Genomic DNA, 18218 nt, shown 5'->3' on the forward strand with positions numbered 1-18218 from the left:
GCAGAGTTCCCGATGGGAAACCAGGAAGCCCTGACCCTTCTCCCATGTTGGAGGGTGGGGATTCAGGAATTGCCCATCACCCCCATTCCCTGGGCTTTCCTGCCAGTTTTTCCTACCCCCAGTCTACCCTGGCCAGACTCCCTGCCAGTCTGGCTTTCATGAGCTTGTGGCTTGACCTCGTGCACATGTTCCCACAGCGTGTCAGGAGGTGAGCTGTTTGAGCGCATCATTGACGAGGACTTTGAGCTAACGGAGCGCGAGTGCATCAAGTACATGCGGCAGATCTCAGAGGGGGTGGAGTACATCCACAAGCAGGGCATCGTGCACCTGGACCTCAAGCCGGAGAACATCATGTGTGTCAACAAGACGGGCACCAGGATCAAGCTCATCGACTTTGGTCTGGCCAGGAGGCTGGGTAAGGCTCATCTGCCTTTCCCATGGACACCAGTGTGTATTGCAGTGGCCGTTTCCTCTCACACTGAGTGTGAGAGGAAACATACAGTATTGGGGCTAAATCCGAGACCATGAAGACTTCTCAGGTTCGAATCCTACCCCTACCACATACTAGATGTGACAGTAAGCCTCAAATTCCCCATCAGAAAAGTGGGATCATAGTAGCACCTAACTCACAGATTTGTTAGGAGGATCAAATGTGTTAATATAGGTAAAGGGATGGGAAGAGTGCCTTGCACATAGTAAGACTGCTTAGGTGTTAGCTGTATATATGATGATGATTATCCCCTTTTGTTTTTCACTCTGGTGCCATTAGCAGCAAAAGTCATTTTGGTGATGGTAGCTCTGCACATCTGCATCATACTGTACAGTTTCTAGAGCACTTTCACATAAAAAATAATCCCTATGATTCTCACCATGAGGTGAGCAGGGTAGATTTTATGAGCCCCAACTTGTAGACTAGGAAACAAAGGTTCACAATAGCTTTGCCCAGGAGGTCCCACTGTGAGCCAGGGGATGTGCTGGGATTGGAACAAGGACCCCAGACCTTGCTCAGGGTGCTCTGCAGCACCTCTGATTCTTATGCTAGCCAGGAGAGAGGTCACAGAGGGGGAGGTGGTCAGGGTCTCAAGGCCAGCCGTGAAAGCACTTTGGTAGGTGCCTGCCTGGCTTACATTCTGCCTGCATCCAGCCTGCCTCTGCAGCCCTTTGATGTCCCAGTGATTGAGGAAACAGCTTCATCCTCCCTTCTCAGCCACTGCCCTGCTAGCAAGGAGCCCTAGGGCGGGGGTGAGCTGGCTTTATTTCACCACCCTGCGGGGAATAGAAAGGAGGGGCCAAATGAATGCCACCCAATAAACGCCTCCTAGGACGCTCAGTCCTGGCTGAGGCTGTGTTGGTCATACAGAGGAAAGGGGCAAGGGGAGGCGAGATTCCGATAGACTATGACCGGTCTGGTGGTCAGCGCAGTCAGGTGAGAAACATGCCTCAGCGCTGGGCGCATGTGCCTGCTCTGCTCTGCTCACTCCTGCTAACAGGACAGGGTAGGGGCAGTGGCTGGCATACAGGGCCTGCCTTTGAACAGTGACCACCAATAAATTAAACGAATAGAGAGGCCGCTGTCCTCAGGAGTCGGCAGTGTCAGAGCTCAGGGAACACAATGTCCAGGGTCCACTGATGAGGGATATTGTGGGAACGACCGTGTCCACCAAGGACCAGAGAACTGAGAAGTGGCAAAAATGTAGCAGAAAGGGCTGAGAGGCAGGAATTGGAGCAGAACTTTCACATCTGAGGGCTGTTAAATGCTTTGTTTTAGAACATTTGCTATGAGCTCTGCGAAGTTAAGCAAGACCAGATATAGCCCACAGGTACCTGCCTTTTGCACATATTAACAGGCATCTCTGGTCCTTTATGGCCAAGAGGTACCACCCTGGGGTTGAAGCCTCTCCCGACTACCCTCCCAGTAGCTCCTGAAGGACAGCCATGAAGCTGCATGAGGAGTAGGAGAAGCAGGAGGGAGGAGCAGTGGTAAGCATGGCTCAGGAGTCGGACTACCTGGCTTGAGTCCTGGCCACCACTTGTTAACCGGGTGGGGAAATCACTGCACTCCCCTGGGCCTCACTCATGTCCTCAGTAGCACGGGCATTATACCTACCCCTTAGGGTGGGTAAGAACCCTTGTAAAGCTGCCGGTGGGGTACACAGGACATAGTGAATGCTAGAGATTATTATTAAGCATAAGTCACAGTCCCTTCCTAGGGGAACTAACTCATGAGAGAGACTCACAAAAAGACCATTCGGGGCGGGTGCTTTAACGGCCTCTTCTCCCCCTGCCCACCCTGCACAGGACATTTGAGGTGAGTGTGCAGTTTGTTGGTTTCACTGGCATGTTGACGCACCTGTTTAACAAGGAGGTCAGATGTCTCTGTGCCTGTTCTCTGTGCCGAAGCCTGTGTCTGGCCCCTCCCAGGTTGGGGTCAACACACAGATTCGGGCAGCTGCTGGCGTCAAGGTGGCTCCGTGATGTGCTGGCAATTTATCCTTCTCCATCCTGGTTTCAGAGAACGCAGGGTCTCTGAAGGTCCTCTTTGGCACCCCGGAGTTTGTGGCTCCTGAAGTGATCAACTATGAGCCCATCGGCTACGCCACAGACATGTGGAGCATTGGGGTCATCTGCTACATCCTGTGAGTCCTGGGGCACTTGGTGGACCGGTGGGTGGGGGCTGAGGGTTCCACAGGAGGGTCCCCAGGCTGCCCTGCCATTGTCATGATGGGGAGCCCGCCCCAGAGTCAGGAGGGTGGCAGGCTCCCCTCCCATCTCTGGCAACCCACCCTGCTCCTGGGCTCCCAGGGAGTCAGTAGCATGCATATTCTGTAGCATCATGTAGCTACACATGCCAAGATCCCCATTCTGGGTGCTCACTGTCCCCAAGGCTGGCCAGCCTGGGGCCTTTGGTCAGGAGGGTGGGAAATGTGGCTGGCACCAAGTAATAAAACCTCACTTGTGTGGGTCTACAAAAAAGGAGAGCAGGAGGCCAGGGGCGAATCTCTGGGCATCCACATTGTCTTCAGGGCATAGCACTCCATCCCCATGGCATGGGGACCCCAACTACCAGCCTCATCTCTGAGTCTCGTATATGGGTGAATTAATAAACACTATTGATGATCGAGCCTTCAATGGGACTAACAGATAAGAGAAAGTAACACAGTAATTAGAACTGAAAAATCAGGTGGGAGATCCAAAGCCATTTCAATGAACAATAATGCAGGAGAGGGGAGGCCAGCCATCTAGGCCGGCGCTTCACAAACATTAGCATGCCTAACTCACCTAGGCGGCTCCTTACATTGCAGGGTTTTTGTTCAGGTCTGGGTGACCTGGAATGCCACATTTCTAACAGGCTCTAGGTTTGCGAATGTGCTGGTTCAATGACTGCGCTCTGAGTAACAAGGCTTGAGAACACTCTGTCGGTGGGGTCTGGCTGCTTTAGTCCCTGAAGCCCCAGGGTGCGGACAGTCATTAGTCTCAGAACTTGTGTGGCAGCCCCTGAACCTGTGTGGCCACATGCAGTTATGGGATGGTGTCCCCAAAGATGCAGATGCGTATGCTTTCATTCGATAATGTTTTTACTGTCAAAAGGAAAAATTTAACATTTTCATAGAAAATGAGGAAGACCTCTATGAATACTTTCTTAGACCCCTGAGGCCTTCAGACTCCAGTGTGAGAGAAGGTTCTGGGCGATTTGCACAGCCAGGTTTAGAAACCAGTGTTACAAAAACTTTAGCAGAAGTGGGGTGACTTTTGTACAATGTGACTTTTTCACATGCTCAGGAGCTTTACTCACTGTGGCCTGTTAGGACAGTCCCCTCAGTGGAACCTGCGCCACAGGCATTGTAGCCCAGACAGTTATCCTGTTTCCTGCCTGGGATTAGCTCCACCACCACAGCCTTCCCCGGATCAGCAGAAAAACCCCGGGCCAAGTGTGCATTTCCCTGCCTGTCTCCCTGCCCCGCCCCCTCTTGGAGAAGGAGCGCTGACAAGTGAAGACAGCAGCTGAACTGGAGCTTGACTCCTGGCTCCCTAGATAAGTAAGGAACAGCAGGGTAGGGGGCAGGGCCAGCCTGCCCCTTTCAGGGTGGCCCCAGGCCTGGGCAGTGCTAACCTCTGGCCCTGGGAAAAACACCAGACCCTTGAGAAGCAGTCCTTGGTCAGCTCTCTCTGTTCAGCCCCAGCTGCCCTGTGGTCTGGCTTGGTCCCAGGGTCCCCCTCCAGCCATCATGGAGACTTGCCTTACTGTTTATTCTTCAGTGGGTTTTCCGACTGCCATGGCATCAGGATCTTCTGCAGCTACAGATTTTCGCATAGGACCTTGTTTGATCCTCAGAACAAACCCAAGAGTGGGTCATGGCAGGGATTCCATCTTCATGTGGCGTTGAGGTGACAGAGGCCAAGGAAGCCCATGTGGCTGCCCACTTCCCACAGTTGGGCCAGGGGACCAGTCATCCCAGTCTGCCAGGATACGGGACTTTCGGTGCTAACATGGGAACAGTCCCAGGCAAACCAGGACAATTGGTCTCTCTACTGGTCAGTGACAGAGCAGTGACTAGACTGCTCACTAAGTTTTCACCTGTGTAACCTCTACCCAGATCAAGAAACCAAGCACTGCCAGGCCCCCACAGCCCTCTGGCGCCCCTCCCTGTTACCAACCCCCAGAGGTCACCATTACCCTCATGGCTAATGTCAATGAAATCATACAGAAAGAAGTGTCTGGCTTTTTTTGCTTGACATCATTTGTGAGATTCATTCATAGAACTATGTGTCACTGTAGACTGTTTATTCTCAGTGTTATGTAGTATCCCATCATGTGAATATAATCCAGTTAACTTATCCATTCTGCTTTGATAGGCTTTTGAGTGGGTTCCAGTTTGGCCATTGGAAGCATTCTGGTTCACGTGTTTCAGTGAATATATTTGTACATTTCTGTTGGATATATAATCTAGTACTAGAATAACTGGGTCATAGGGCACTTTATTGTCAAATGAGAGTTCTTTTAGGTGGAGGAACATAGTAATTTGGGCACTATGCTACCTTGTTTACCAGATTACTTTTACAGTGAACTAGGGCAGAGTTTTGGAAATGGGGAGAAGATAGCTTTGATGCTGCCGGTGCTTGGGCAGAAGGGTGTCAGGAAGGAGGAGGGGTGTGTGTGGCAAGGACCCAGGCCAGGTGGCACAGACTCAGCCTGGATCAATCCTGTGCCACATCTTAGCTCCTGGACCCCCACTGTGAATCACTGCCCTCTGGGGCTTTTCCAGGCTGGCTCTTTCAGCGTGGATGGAAGTCAGGGAGTTCCCCTCCCAAGCCAGGGCTCTCAGCAGAGGGGGGTGCTGAAAACAAACACTGGCGCCAAGGAGATGGTTTCCTTTAAGCTCCTGCTATGCAGAACTCCAGAGCCATGGCTGGGAGCACCCAAAAGAGGCTCTCTGGTGGCCCTCATGGCATCCTCCGCCCCACTCTGTCCCTCTCTTTGGAGCCTAGTCATCTGTCGGGCAGTCCCTGTCAGGGCAACTTCCACCTTGGTACCAGAGAGCCCCTCCTGTTCTCCTTTCTGGGGCTAGTGAGAGATGGAGAGGCCAGGGAGTTGGAAGGGAAGGCAACAGACCGTGTCACCATAGGACGATGTGACTTTACTCTCTCCCACCCAGCCCAGCCATCAGGGCAGTACCTGGCCCTATAGGGAAGGAGCAGGATGGGGTCGTGGAGCCCCCACACTCTCACCTCGGATCCTGAAGGGAGATAGTAGGTTGTGTGAGTACCTAGAGACCTTCTGAAGTTAGCAATAGCCATGTGGTTTCTGGCAGGAAGCGAGAACACCAGAGAGCTGGAGGCCACACTTCCATACGGAAGAAATCCTAAGCCCGCCTCCGTTTAAGAGCCCTCCTCCAGGCCGGGCGCAGTGGCTCACGCTTGTAATCCCAGCACTTTGGGAGGCCGAGGCGGGCGGATCACGAGGTCAGAAGATCGAGACCACGGTGAAACCCCGTCTCTACTAAAAAATACAAAAAATTAGCCGGGCGTGGTGGCGGGCGCCTGTAGTCCCAGCTACTCGGAGAGGCTGAGGCAGGAGAATGGCGTGAACCCGGGAGGCGGAGCTTGCAGTGAGCCGACATTGCGCCACTGCACTCCAGCCTGGGAGACAGAGCAAGACTCCGTCTCAAAAAAAGAAAAAAAAAGAGCCCTCCTCCCCCTGCTGTCTCCCTCCCCTACTTCCTGGACTTGGTACTTCCTTGCTACCTGTGGGGAGGCCACAACAGCTCTTCTCCGAGCCCTTCCCTCACCCTATTCCACAATGCCTTCTCTCCCAGCCTTCCTCAAGCCAGAGTGAACCAGCAATGGCTGCTCTGCTTCCTCCTCCTGTCTCTTCCTGACCAGGCCCAGCAGCACAGCCTTCCCATTCATGCTTGTTTGTTTGTCCAACACCCACCATGGTGCAGACAGCTGTCAGCTGTCCCTCCCCACCCTGGTGTGTGGTCAGGAGATGCCAGGAGGGAGGAGAGGTGTGTATGGCGGGGAGGCAGGTCAGCTCTTCCGGTGACAGCTGCCCAGTCAGCTGAGGAGGGGTCACAGTGCCGGGGCATTGGGGGCCTCCTCAGACCAGGGTCTGACTGCAGGGCTCCTCAGCCAGATCCAGTAACCTCTGCCTTCCCCACCTGGGGCTGCCGCTACCCTCTGTGCTGCTGAGCCTGGAAATACGCTCTGATTCCAGCCCTAGGATCCCTGTTCCCTCCCCAAGCCCAGCCACCACCTTCAACTTATACTAACACAACTAAACCCCAGGTTGCTGCTTCCTCAGCCAGTCCACAAAATGATGCACAGCTCTTCCTGTAGACCTACTCAGCCCTCTCCGCTCTCCCACCAGAGTATCAGATGGCTAATATGGATACAAGACTAACCCCTTCCTAGCAGTCAGTAGTTCCATCAGCAGATATGTGGTCCCCTTAGCTGGCCACTGGTACAGTCGGGGCATCTGTCTGCTGCTTGAAACACAACACAGAAGCCAGGTGCAGTAGTGTGCACCTGTGGTCCCAGCTACTCAGGATGCTGTGATGGGAGGATCACTTGAGGTCAGGAGTTCAAGACCAGCCTGGCTGATATAGTAAGACCCCCATTTCTTAAAACACACACACACACACACACACACACACACAGAAATGCCAAGAGGCATTTCTGCACCCTCTGCTCTCCTAACCTTCTGCCCCCAGAGCCAAACAGGCCTCCACATCAGATTCCCTGGGGGAATTTCTTTTGTAACAAGCTGAGAACTAAGAAATTAGAATGCCCTGCATTCATGACCATTGTGTTTCATCAGCACAAAGACTAATATTTGACCATTAAAAATCAACGTGTAGAGTCTGGCTGTACTTGATACATCCAGTGAAGAAAAAGTAAAGCATCCAAGGACTTGCCCAGACTGATTACAATTTTGTGAAAAACAGATCAATCCATTAGTTAAAAACTAGATAAGACCAGGGAGATAAAGAGGTGTTTTAATGCTAACATTATTTGTTGACCGGTTGATTTTTTTAACAAATAATAACTGTTATCTAGCTGGGCGCAGTGGCTCATGCCTATACTCCCAGCACTTTGGGAGACCAAGGTGAGTGGATGGCCTGAGCCCAGGAGTTTGAGACCAGCTTGGGCAACATGGCAAAACCCCATCTCTCTACTCAGGAGGCTGAGGCAGGAGAATGGCATGAACCCGGGAGGCGGAGCTTGCAGTGAGCCGAGATTGTGCCACTGCACTCCAGCCTGGGCGACAGAGTGAGACTCCATCTCAAACAAACAAACAAACAAACAAAAAACCCATCTCTGCAAGAAATACATAAGGTAGCTGGGCATGGTGGCATGCGCCTGTGGTCCCTGCTACTCGGGTGGCTTAGGTGGGAGGGTCACCTGAGCCTGGGGAGGTTGAGGCTGCAGTGAGCCATGATCACACCACTGTATTCCAGCCTGGGTGACAGAGTGAGACTCTGTCTCAAAAAAATTAAAAAAAAAAAAAATGACTATTTTCTAAATAAAAAGACAAGGCTGGGCACAGTGGCTCATGCCTGTAATGCACTTTGGGAGGCAGAGGTGGGAGGATTGCTTGAGCTCAGGAATTTGAGACTAGCCTGGGCAACATGGTGAAACCCCATCTCTACCAAAATACAAAAAATTAGCCAGATGTGTTGGCACGCACCTGTGGTTCCAGCTACTCAGGAGACTGAGGTGGAAGGATCGCTTGAGCCAGAGGTTCAGTGAGCTGAGATCGCACTACTGCACTCCAACCTGGGCAATAGAACAAGACCCCATCTCAAAACAAAAAAAACAAAACTTAAAAGACATGATCCCTTATGCAAATTCTGGCAATAAAGAAAAAGTTCCCCAAAAAGGTTTTTAAAAATCCTGTAAAACCCCACCACCCAGCAACAGCATTACTGAAAATTCAAACACCCTCTTTGTCAACATGCTGTGTATGTATTCCATTTTATATTCGAGACACGTGCTCTTTAATAGGGAGAATGCTGGGGGAACTTGGGGAGGCGAGAAGCCAGGCAGGGTGAGGAGAGTATTTCAGATGGATAGGCTGCCAGGAAGGAGGAGTGCCAGAGGCCAGAGGCGAGGAGGCTCTCCCTGACTGTGCCCAGAGTTGCAGAAATTAAGACCTATCTTTGCAGGATTATAGTTCCTAATAAGGAAAGGAGGTTTGCAGAAGGGGAACTTTCTGCATTCCACAGCAGGGTTGTTTGCTTTTCCTGCCATCTTTTGGAGTACTGCCGGACTTCCCCCCTCTCTGTTTCCAGTGGAAAATGTAAAGAAGCAGCAGGTGGCTGACAGGCAAGAGACAGGCTGCTTCCTGATGGGGCTTGCATGGGCCATGTGGGGGTCAGGGTCCCAGAGACAGAGAGAGCTGGGAGGCCCCTAGGAAATCTAGCCTAGTTCCCTTGATGTATAAAAGGAGAAACTGGCTAGGCGCGGTGGCTCACACCTGTAATCCCAGCACTTTGGGAGGCCGAGGCAGGCGGATCACGAGGTCAGGAGATAGAGACCATCCTAACAAACACTGTGAAACCCCATCTCTACTAAAAATACAAAAAAATTAGCTGGGAGTGGTGGCGGGCACCTGTAGTCCCAGCTACTCAGGAGGCTGAGGCAGGAGAATGGCATGAACCCAGGGGGCAGAGCTTGCAGTGAGTGGAGATCGCACCACTGCACTCCAGCCTGGGCAACAGAGCAAGACTCCATCTCAGAAAAAAAGGAGAAACTGAGGCCTAGAGAGGGGAAAGGAGCAGCAGATAACAGTGCAGACTCAGGGACAGGTAAATGCCCACCCTTCCCTCATGGGGACATGACCGAGAATGATTCTCTTTGCCTTAAAACATAAATCAGGGTCTTGCTTAAAAAAAAAATCCCATCCACAAAAATCTATTACTCAGAAACACAAATATGTTGATTAGGATGAGACAATTCACATTGTAAAAGCTTTCTTCTCTTTACAAAAGGTTTCACCAGAGGGTTCCTCCTATGGCAAGGTTTTTCTCCAGTATTTCAAGGGGGGTTTGTTCTGTCAAACTCAACCAAACCTTACTCCTGAAGCTGTCAGTGCTTGGCTGATGATGATGGATTCATAAGCATTTGAGAGAAGGGACATTGGTAAAGCCCTAACTTGACAGGTTGATGGCAGGAGGGCCCCAGACCCATCTCTCTCTTTTTTTTTTTTTTTTTTGAGATTGAGTTTCGCTTGTCGCCCAGGTTGAAGTGCAATGGTGCAATCTTGGCTCACTGCAACCCCCACCTCTAGGGTTCAAGCAATTCTCCTGCCTCAGCCTCCCGAGTAGCTGGGATTACAGGTGCTTGCCACCATGCCCAGCTAATTTTTGTATTTTTAGTAGAGACAGGGCTTCACCATGTTGGCCAGGCTAGCCTCAAACTGCTGACCTCAGGTGATCCATTCATCTCGGCCTCCCAAAGTGCTGGGATTACAGGCGTGAGCCACCATGCCTGGCCCCCAGACCCATCTCATGGGGCTCAGCTGAGATCAGGGCAGAAACAGCTACATAATTTGCAACATAAAAGGTGGGGCCACTTGTTCAAACCTTATTGAGAATCTTGAGATGACAGCAGCAGAGCATTAAACCAAGCACAGAGCCTGTCTAAGGGTGGGACTGTGGGCAACTGTGCTGGTCAAACACCCATAAGGCTGACTCACAAGGCCCGCATGAACAGTGGGGTGAGTTGTTGCTATGAAGGTGAGGTGCACAGAGGTGAGAGGTAAGGTCAATAAGCCACAAATCTTATCTATTTTGTTTTGAAATTCTTTACCTTATAAAGTTTATTTGGCTTAAGCTGCTGGTCATAAAGTCATTCCTGCACTCACAGCTTGGTGAGGCAGTGGAGGGAACCCAGCAGAACTGCATGAGATCTCCGGGCATGGACTGCTTCCTTATTGTGGACCAGGCCTGGTGCCAGTGCTGAACACTGCAATTTACTTCATCTTCACAGAAATGTTAGGATAGTATAGCATTTAAGAGGACAGGCTCTAGAGGCAGATACCTGGGTTCCAATCTCACTGGCTGCAAATCTTTGGGCAGGTTACTTGAGCCTGGGCTGTGCCTCAATTCCCTCATCTGTAAAACAAAGTTATAAGAATTACCTACATCATAGGGCAGTGTTAAGATTAAGTGAGTTCACTTGTTTTAGGCACTTGACCCAGTGCCTGGCACATAGAAAAACTCAACGAATGTCTGCTGCCATCATGATGATGATGAGGATGAAGAAGTGACCACCCTATAGTTAAATGGCAGCTTCTCCATTTTAGAGGAGAAAACTGACACAGATCAGGGAATTGTCCAAGGCCATCCAGCAAGCAGAGAGGCTGCACTCTGTCCTCTGCCACAGCACCTCATAGGGAAGTTTTCTAGTTTGGCAAAAATGCCTCAGGTTCCCTGAACCTACATTGCTGATTCAAAGTCCATCTGTCCATCGGGCACACACTTCACTTACTGAGCCTATCCTATTTGCTGGGCCCTCTTCTTGGAGCTGAAGGTGTGTGGAGAGAGGTGGGAGGGAGGGCACAGAAGGGTGCAGTGGTGATCACTACCATGTGCCCAGTCCACGGAGAGGGGGCAGGAGCATGGGAGGAAGGGGCTTGGAGAAGGCTCTAGCCTGGGCTTTGGGGAATAATAGAAGACCGGGACAGAGGGACTTATCAGCCCTGCCGTGTACCCTGCAGAAGCCAACCCACTGCACCTCAGCCTCACAGGTAGGTGGTGTCAAGAGGCAGGTGACCAAGAAAAGACACGGCTGTGAACCACACCCTCTTTTCTTTCCACAAGTGGAAGAAAGACAGGTGCAAGGCCCACAGAGCATGAGTTTGGGGGTGGGGAGGCTGGCCGACCCTCGCCTTTGACCTCAGTTATCACTCACCTGGTCGTCGCGCCCTCTCCTAGCCACACCTGCTCTCCTGCTCTTGTCTCTCCAGAGTCAGTGGCCTTTCCCCCTTCATGGGAGACAACGATAACGAAACCTTGGCCAACGTTACCTCTGCCACCTGGGACTTCGACGACGAGGCATTTGATGAGATCTCCGACGATGCCAAGGATTTCATCAGTAATCTGCTGAAGAAAGATATGAAGTAATGAGTTGGGATTTCAGTCTTTGCTTCGCCACTCCCTGCCCTGTGTTGGGAAGCAAAGGGGGATTCCTTTGCCTGTTGGGGCACCCTCCTTGCCACCCCGCCTTGGGTCATTCCTAGCATTCCCTGAGGAAGGGAGGGTGGGCATGGTAAGAGACCCAAGTGCATGTGGGTCGGGGAGGTGACTTCCTAGGCCCTGCCCGCTAGAGCTAGACATGGGATTCACCTTCAGAGGCTCAGATACCTGACTTGAAAAGCGACACTTGACCACATTGCAGAGCGAGGGGCAGCTGTTCTGTGTGAATAATGACTGCCCTTCTTATTTTCTGCGTACAGTTGTGGCCAGCCACAGCCCTCTTCAGGGGCTGCAGGGGAAGGACCCTCTCAACAAGCAAGAGCAGAGGACACAGGCATCTTAGAACTTCTCTGTGGGTCCCGATCATATCCCCAGATTATTATTATTATTATGGCTTAGTGTTTTTTTATATCTCAGTTATTTAATAACTGCCTGCTTGAATACAGCGAGGTACCTTCTAACATCTGGCCAAAGGGAGGCTATGATCCCAGACCACTGGGCTTAGCCCTCTCCCAGCTCCTCCTCTGTTGAGGTTCCCCACCTGTGCCTGCTGCAGCTGTGAACATAGGGAAGTGAACAGTGGGAGGTCAGCGTGCATGGGCTGTGGGGAAAGGTCAGGCACTCAAGCCCTCCAGGTTTCAGCAGAAGATTGGAGCTTGGAGTTGTAGAGGAGACCAGAGTGGGAGGTTGGCTGAAGGTGGGCAGTGGGTGTGCCTAGATAGAATCTCCTGGAAGGAACTGTCCTGGGCTCTGCATGTGTAGGGAAAGGGAGCAGTGGGACTCAGGTGAGAACAGCTGGCCTATTGGGCAGCTCACCCACTCTGCAAATAGGTGACTAGATGAGGCAGGGCCTGACTGTAGGGGTGCCGAGGAGCTTGGAGCTATACTTGGCAATCCCAGGGAGCAGTTGTAGCCTTGCCAAGAAGGGTGGTGTTGACATGGGTGCTAGAGAGAAGGGGAGGGGCCTGGCTCCAGGGCAGGCAGGAGGCTCTGCACTCCCAGGTGACTTTGCAGCCTCGTGAGGCTGCCAATGGCTCCCCCGAGGAAGAATGGCTGTTTGGGGCAGGAAGGCGCAGTTAGTTGCTGAAGGAGCAATATTGGAGTGTCTCAGATGGCTCTGTCAGGCTTTCCTGTGATGCACCCCACTCTCAGTCCTTTTTAGCCAGTTCAGGGCCAAACTCCCCCAGAGGCCACATTCTACACTCCTTGACAATGAGATCTTTTTAGGCTTTTGCTGTCACAGCCTGTATCAGAAATGGGCATGACTCAAGGAGAACTGAGATACTGTGGGAAGTCTAAATTCTCTTCCAATATGAGGGACCCCCACACCCAAGGTGCCTCAGGAGATGGAAACCTCCTCAGTAACTCTGCTACAAGGATGGCTTTTGTCATCCAAGCCTTATTCACGAAGATTTGGTAAACAAGGTATTGTGTGTGTACATATCTTATTTTCTCATCTGGCCTTGAATTAAATCAGTAACAGGCTGTACTGGATCCCTCTGTGCTCATAAAATGGATTCACCAAAGAACTGATCTTATTCAAATAGATGAAGACACCAAATTCCCATAAACTCTTATACCCAGCCTCTCTTCAAGCAGAAATCACCACCTATCAGCACTTAAAAAAAAAAATTCCTTCCTACTATAAAAATAATGCATGAAAATTATAGAGGATTTGAAGAATATAATAAAATTTAAATCATCTATAATCCCTTTATCTAAAGATCACTACATTTTGCTATACTTCTTTCCAGTCATTTTTCTATGTATGTTAGCATTTGGTTCTTTAGGCTTTCTTAGGCTTTCTTAGTCCTGTTACAGTTAAGGCAATGGCTCTAAAATGTTTCTAGATCCCCAGAGCTTTCAGAAAGATGAAATGAGCTTCAGTGCAGTTCTAAAGTAGTCATAATTCAAGGTTATAGGCAGGACCTTCTTCTTTGAGTTGTAACAGGAAAAACCTGATATTCAACAACACCATAAGACTAAAACATGAAAGTTCAGTGATTGTCGGAGATTTTTTCCTAGGGTTTAACTCTCCCCTCCTCCAGACAGGGTGGCAGGAGGATTAGCCTCTGTGGGCCCCAGCCCTCATGGGAGCAGCAGAATGATGCCACCCTGGAATAGGGTGCCAGCCGATCCCAGAAACGTCTGCCCTGCAGCACTTACTCTTTCTCAACCCCAAGAGCAGGCAATGGAGCCCAGTCACTTCCTTGGTGCTTGGGCTTTCATAACACCGACCCATGCTAGTTCTGGTTAGTGTGACCCAGACCAAGTGAGGAGAAAGGTGAAGAGCACAGTGATCCTGATCACGGTGGATGGTCTGGGAGCAGGGGGCCCTGGGCTCTGCCCTCGTGACCAGGGACAGGTGGCCTCCCATTTCTGAACTAACCAGTGGTCTCTGAGGTCTCCTCCTGCTCAAAAATCTCCTGATCTCTGCCTCTGTCAGAAACCGCCTGGACTGCACGCAGTGCCTTCAGCATCCATGGCTAATGAAAGATACCAAGAACATGGAGGCCAAGAAACTCTCCAAGGACCGGATGAAGAAGTACATGGCAAGAAGGAAATGGCAGGTAATGCAAGGATCACTTTGGACTGGGATGTTGCCCCTCATATTTGTGTTGTTCAAGCCACTTTCATTCCCAGCTTGCCCTGGCCTCACACCAAGAAAGTTTAAATTTATTTCTGAAGTAGTCTGGGACCAATTTAGGCAGCTGATTAAGGTACAGTGGTGTGCTTAGTCCTGAGTGCAGAGTCCCTTTCTCGAGGAGATGGGATGGATTCTTAGCTTAGCTGTCTCTCTGTTCCTGCTTACCTTTGCCCCAGGGGACCGTAAACCCTTACTCAGGTTAAGCCAATGACATTTTGTGTCTTCATGGCTTGGGATGAGCAACATCACTTTAAGGTCCATTTGTCAACCCTGAGAATGGGATGGTAGTATGGTGGTCTCACATTTCTTTATGATGAAGGAGGAGGGCACATGATCTAAAGAGAGAGACATGGTCCTACCATCTAGGAAGGTTGTATGTTAATAGCCATGTGTCCTTAGCAAATGACGTAATCTTGCTGTGGATTTTTCTCATCTATAAAGCGGGAATAATAGTGGTACCAACTTCACAGCATTGTTGTGATAATTATGAGAATTACATGAGATCATCCTCATGTGGCCTTTAGTAGTACAATGCCTGGCACATGGCAAGTGTCCAGAAGCGATCCCAGTCGCTAATAGGTATTAAGGTAGGCCATCTGTCAGGGACCATTTAAAGCACTATCTATGCACTAAATCTTTTAACCCTAGGAGGCAGGTACTATTATCATCCCCACTTTACAGACAAAATTGAGGCAGAGAAAAGGTTAGGAAAGCCATCCAGGATCACACAGCTAATAAGCAGAAGGGCCAGGATTCAAACCCAGAGCTTGACTGCAAAACACATAGTCTTAACCCCAAGACTGCCTCTGATAAAAGGCATGGGTGGATAAAATTATTATCCAAAACCACAGGATGTTTATCAGTTTATCACCGTCATCACCTATTTTATCAGTTTTATTACCACAATTAGAATTGCAATTCTTTTTTTTTTTTTGAGATGGAGTCTCGCTCTGTTGCCCAGGCTGGAGTACAGTGGCATGATCTTGGCTCACTGCAAGCTCCGCCTCCTGGGGTCACGCCATTCTCCTGCCTCAGCCTCCGAAGTAGCTGGGATTACAGGCGCCCACCACCATGCCCGGCTAATTTTTTGTATTTTTAGTGGAGACGGGGTTTCACCGTGTTAGCCAAGATGGTCTTGATCTCCTGACCTTGTGATCCACCTGCCTCGGCCTCCCAAAGTGTTGGGATTACAGGCGTGAGCCACTGCTCCCGACCTAGAATTACAATTCTTAGGCTGCTGGAGAAGACATGGTTTCTTTCATTCTTTCTTTTTTTTTTTTTTTTTTCTTGAGACGAAGTCTCACTCCATCACCCAGGCTGGAGTGCAGTGGCACGATCTCGGCTCACTGCAGCCTCTGCTTCCCAGGTTCAAGCGATTGAGAGGACATGGTTTCCACACTCAAGGACCATGTAGTGCAATGGGGAACTGAAGCAACTAGACATGAAAGGATGTAACACGCACCAAGATGTACAAACTATCCGGATAGTTCTCCATAACCATGGGTGTGTATGGATAGAACGGACCTGGTTGCAAGCAGAGTTGGATGTGATTATGAGGAAATGCTCCCAGATGCAGGAGTCTGAATTAGGTGTGGAACCTCAGTCAGAATACAGAGAAGAGGACTGCACAGGTGGAGGAGAAGGCACAGAGGTGGGAGCCGGACCCATTCCAGCTGGGCTTGGCTGGACAGGAGCAGAGTCTTTTAGCTGGATACTCAAGGGACCCAGGGGCATTGAGACTTTGCCTGGGTGGCAAAGAAAAGGGAAATCACTGTGTTGGAGGCAACTGGAACACTGGTCATTTACCACACCAGGTGACTAAATCACAGTTGCCTCAAAAAGTAGAGTGTCACTCAGAGGTTGAAAGAGGGAGCAAAGGCAAATGGGGGCCATATGTGTGGAGTTTAAGTGACCACCATCCTGAGCACATATCAGCTGTGCTCCTCCACCATGGAAGTCAGTTCCTGGCTACACCCCTCATGGGAAGGTTTAGATGGGTCTCCAGGCCTCCCTCAAGCGCAAGGTGAGTTGAAACATCTGTAGCTGCTTACCTTTTGGTGCCACTAGGATCTGAGTAGCAAATATTCTTTTTAAAAAAGTGGGGGAGGATCTACAAAATCAAAGTCAGCTGTATTAATAATCCTGTGGCCAGCAGGTCTCAAAAAAGTATTTCTGGAAAGGATAGGGAAGCTGATGTCAGGGCGGGGCAGTCCTCAGAGCAGTGAGTCTAAGTGGTTATTGCTTGGCTGAGGCTATAGGTTGAGGGGCAGCCTTATCACCTGGGAACATCTGCAGATGAACAAAAGCCAGGAGGATGCCTAAACCCAGGGGCTAGGAGCAGAGAAGAGATGAGGAAGCAGGAGAGGAGGCAAAGGGAATTTTTCAGTTAAATCAGTCAGGGAATCATAGTGGTGCTAATTTTTTTTTTTTTTTTTTTTTAAGAGACAGCGTCTCATGCTGTCACCCAGGCTGGAGGGCAATGGTACAATCATAGCTCACTGCAGTCTCGACCTCGTGGGCTCAAGCAATCTTCTCGTCTCAGCCTCCTGAGTAGCTGGGACTACAGGCATATGCCGCCAGACCGGCTAATATTTTTTTTTCTCCTTTGGTAGAAACAGGGTCTCACTATGTTGCCTAGACTAGTCTTGAACTCCTGGCCTCAAGCGATGCTGCTGCTTGTCTGCCCAAAGTGCTGAGTGCTCAGCCTATGCTGATATTTTAATCAATTTTTTTTTTCTTCTTGTTTACGGCATTATTAGCCATAGGGTTTTCTGGAAGGGCAGGGGAAGAAAAGGGTAGAATTCAGAGAATGAACTTTAATTTTATATTTTAGTATAGATGGCGACATTTGGAAATGATTTTTCCACAAAATTGCACACAAAAGTTGTCCACAAAAATCCCATTCAACAAGTAGTTTCCCTGAAGAGTAGCTTCCCTGGTAACAGCTCTAACCATTTCATGTTATGTTGCTCCCTCAGGAAAACGTTTTCTGCATTTTAACTGCAATTACCAGGGCCTTAGCTCCCCTTGGAATATGGAGGTTCCCTCTTGCAGCAGCCAAGGTTCTGTGCAGTGGGGTGGAGTGGGAAGGAGTGGGCTGTGGGCGGGGGCAGAGGGAGAGGGGAGGAGCAGGCTCAGGTGGCCCAGAACTCTCTGTAGCTCTGCCAGAGAAGGCACCTTCTTGTTATTCTGGTGTGGTTTTCATAAAAAGCCCTAGAAGGGATGAAGTGACATGGGAACAAATCCCTACAAGCAAAGCTAGGCTGGGTATAGATGACTAATCATATTACTCATCTTAGAATGAAGTTATTCTGAAAGAAGGTATATTTTAAATTTATATTAAAAGAATTTTACAAAGATATGTTGGAAAGGTGTAGCAATGGGGGCAGGTAGGTTGAGCAGATTAACAGGGTTTCTGCATGCACATTGGAAGCAAAAGACTAGACATCAGAGGCCCATAGGTAGCCATCTTTATTTTCTGGGAACCATAAAGACCCCAGCAGTATGGACCAAGGGCATTAGGGGAGAAAACACTGGACTCAGTATAGCATGGAGTATTCTTGACCATCCCATTTGGATGGTATGCACTGCTCAGGGAAAACTGTAGTCTTGGGGCTATTGGTATATATGGGGGGCTTTGATGGGTAACCAGCTTGCTGTATGTTTGCCAGGGAATGTCTTAGTATTGGTGCCAAAAGACCCTAATCCTGGGAAACTCCACAAGCCTGCCTGGGCAAGCCAGGATGGCTGGCCCCACAAGCTCTCCAAGGGGCAGGGAATTTGTGCTGCATAAGGAGGCTGGTGCAGATACTGCTCACCAGCGACACGGAACCCAGCCTGGGCCAATTGCCCTCAAGCAAGAAAAAGGGAGA

General features: G+C 50.1%; 1 protein-coding gene across 3 annotated transcripts in view; it reads left to right on the plus strand.

Annotated features, from left to right (window-relative positions):
* MYLK (myosin light chain kinase) overlaps positions 1-18218 on the plus strand; it is a 226436-nt gene that overhangs the window by 197663 nt on the left and 10555 nt on the right. For 2 of the 3 annotated variants that reach the window (XM_032149992.2, XM_032150000.2), the window contains 4 exons: positions 198-415; positions 2513-2636; positions 11471-11623; positions 14146-14269. In XM_032149992.2, coding sequence (XP_032005883.1) covers positions 198-415; positions 2513-2636; positions 11471-11623; positions 14146-14269 — 619 coding nt within the window. Of the gene's footprint in view, positions 1-197; positions 416-1929; positions 1981-2512; positions 2637-11470; positions 11624-14145; positions 14270-18218 lie in introns of those variants that run through there. The other variant, XM_058437415.1, reaches the window with a different exon arrangement.

The sequence above is a fragment of the Hylobates moloch genome, unplaced genomic scaffold, assembly GCF_009828535.3.
Source record: "Hylobates moloch isolate HMO894 unplaced genomic scaffold, HMol_V3 SCAFFOLD_4, whole genome shotgun sequence".
Lineage (NCBI taxonomy): Eukaryota > Metazoa > Chordata > Mammalia > Primates > Hylobatidae > Hylobates > Hylobates moloch.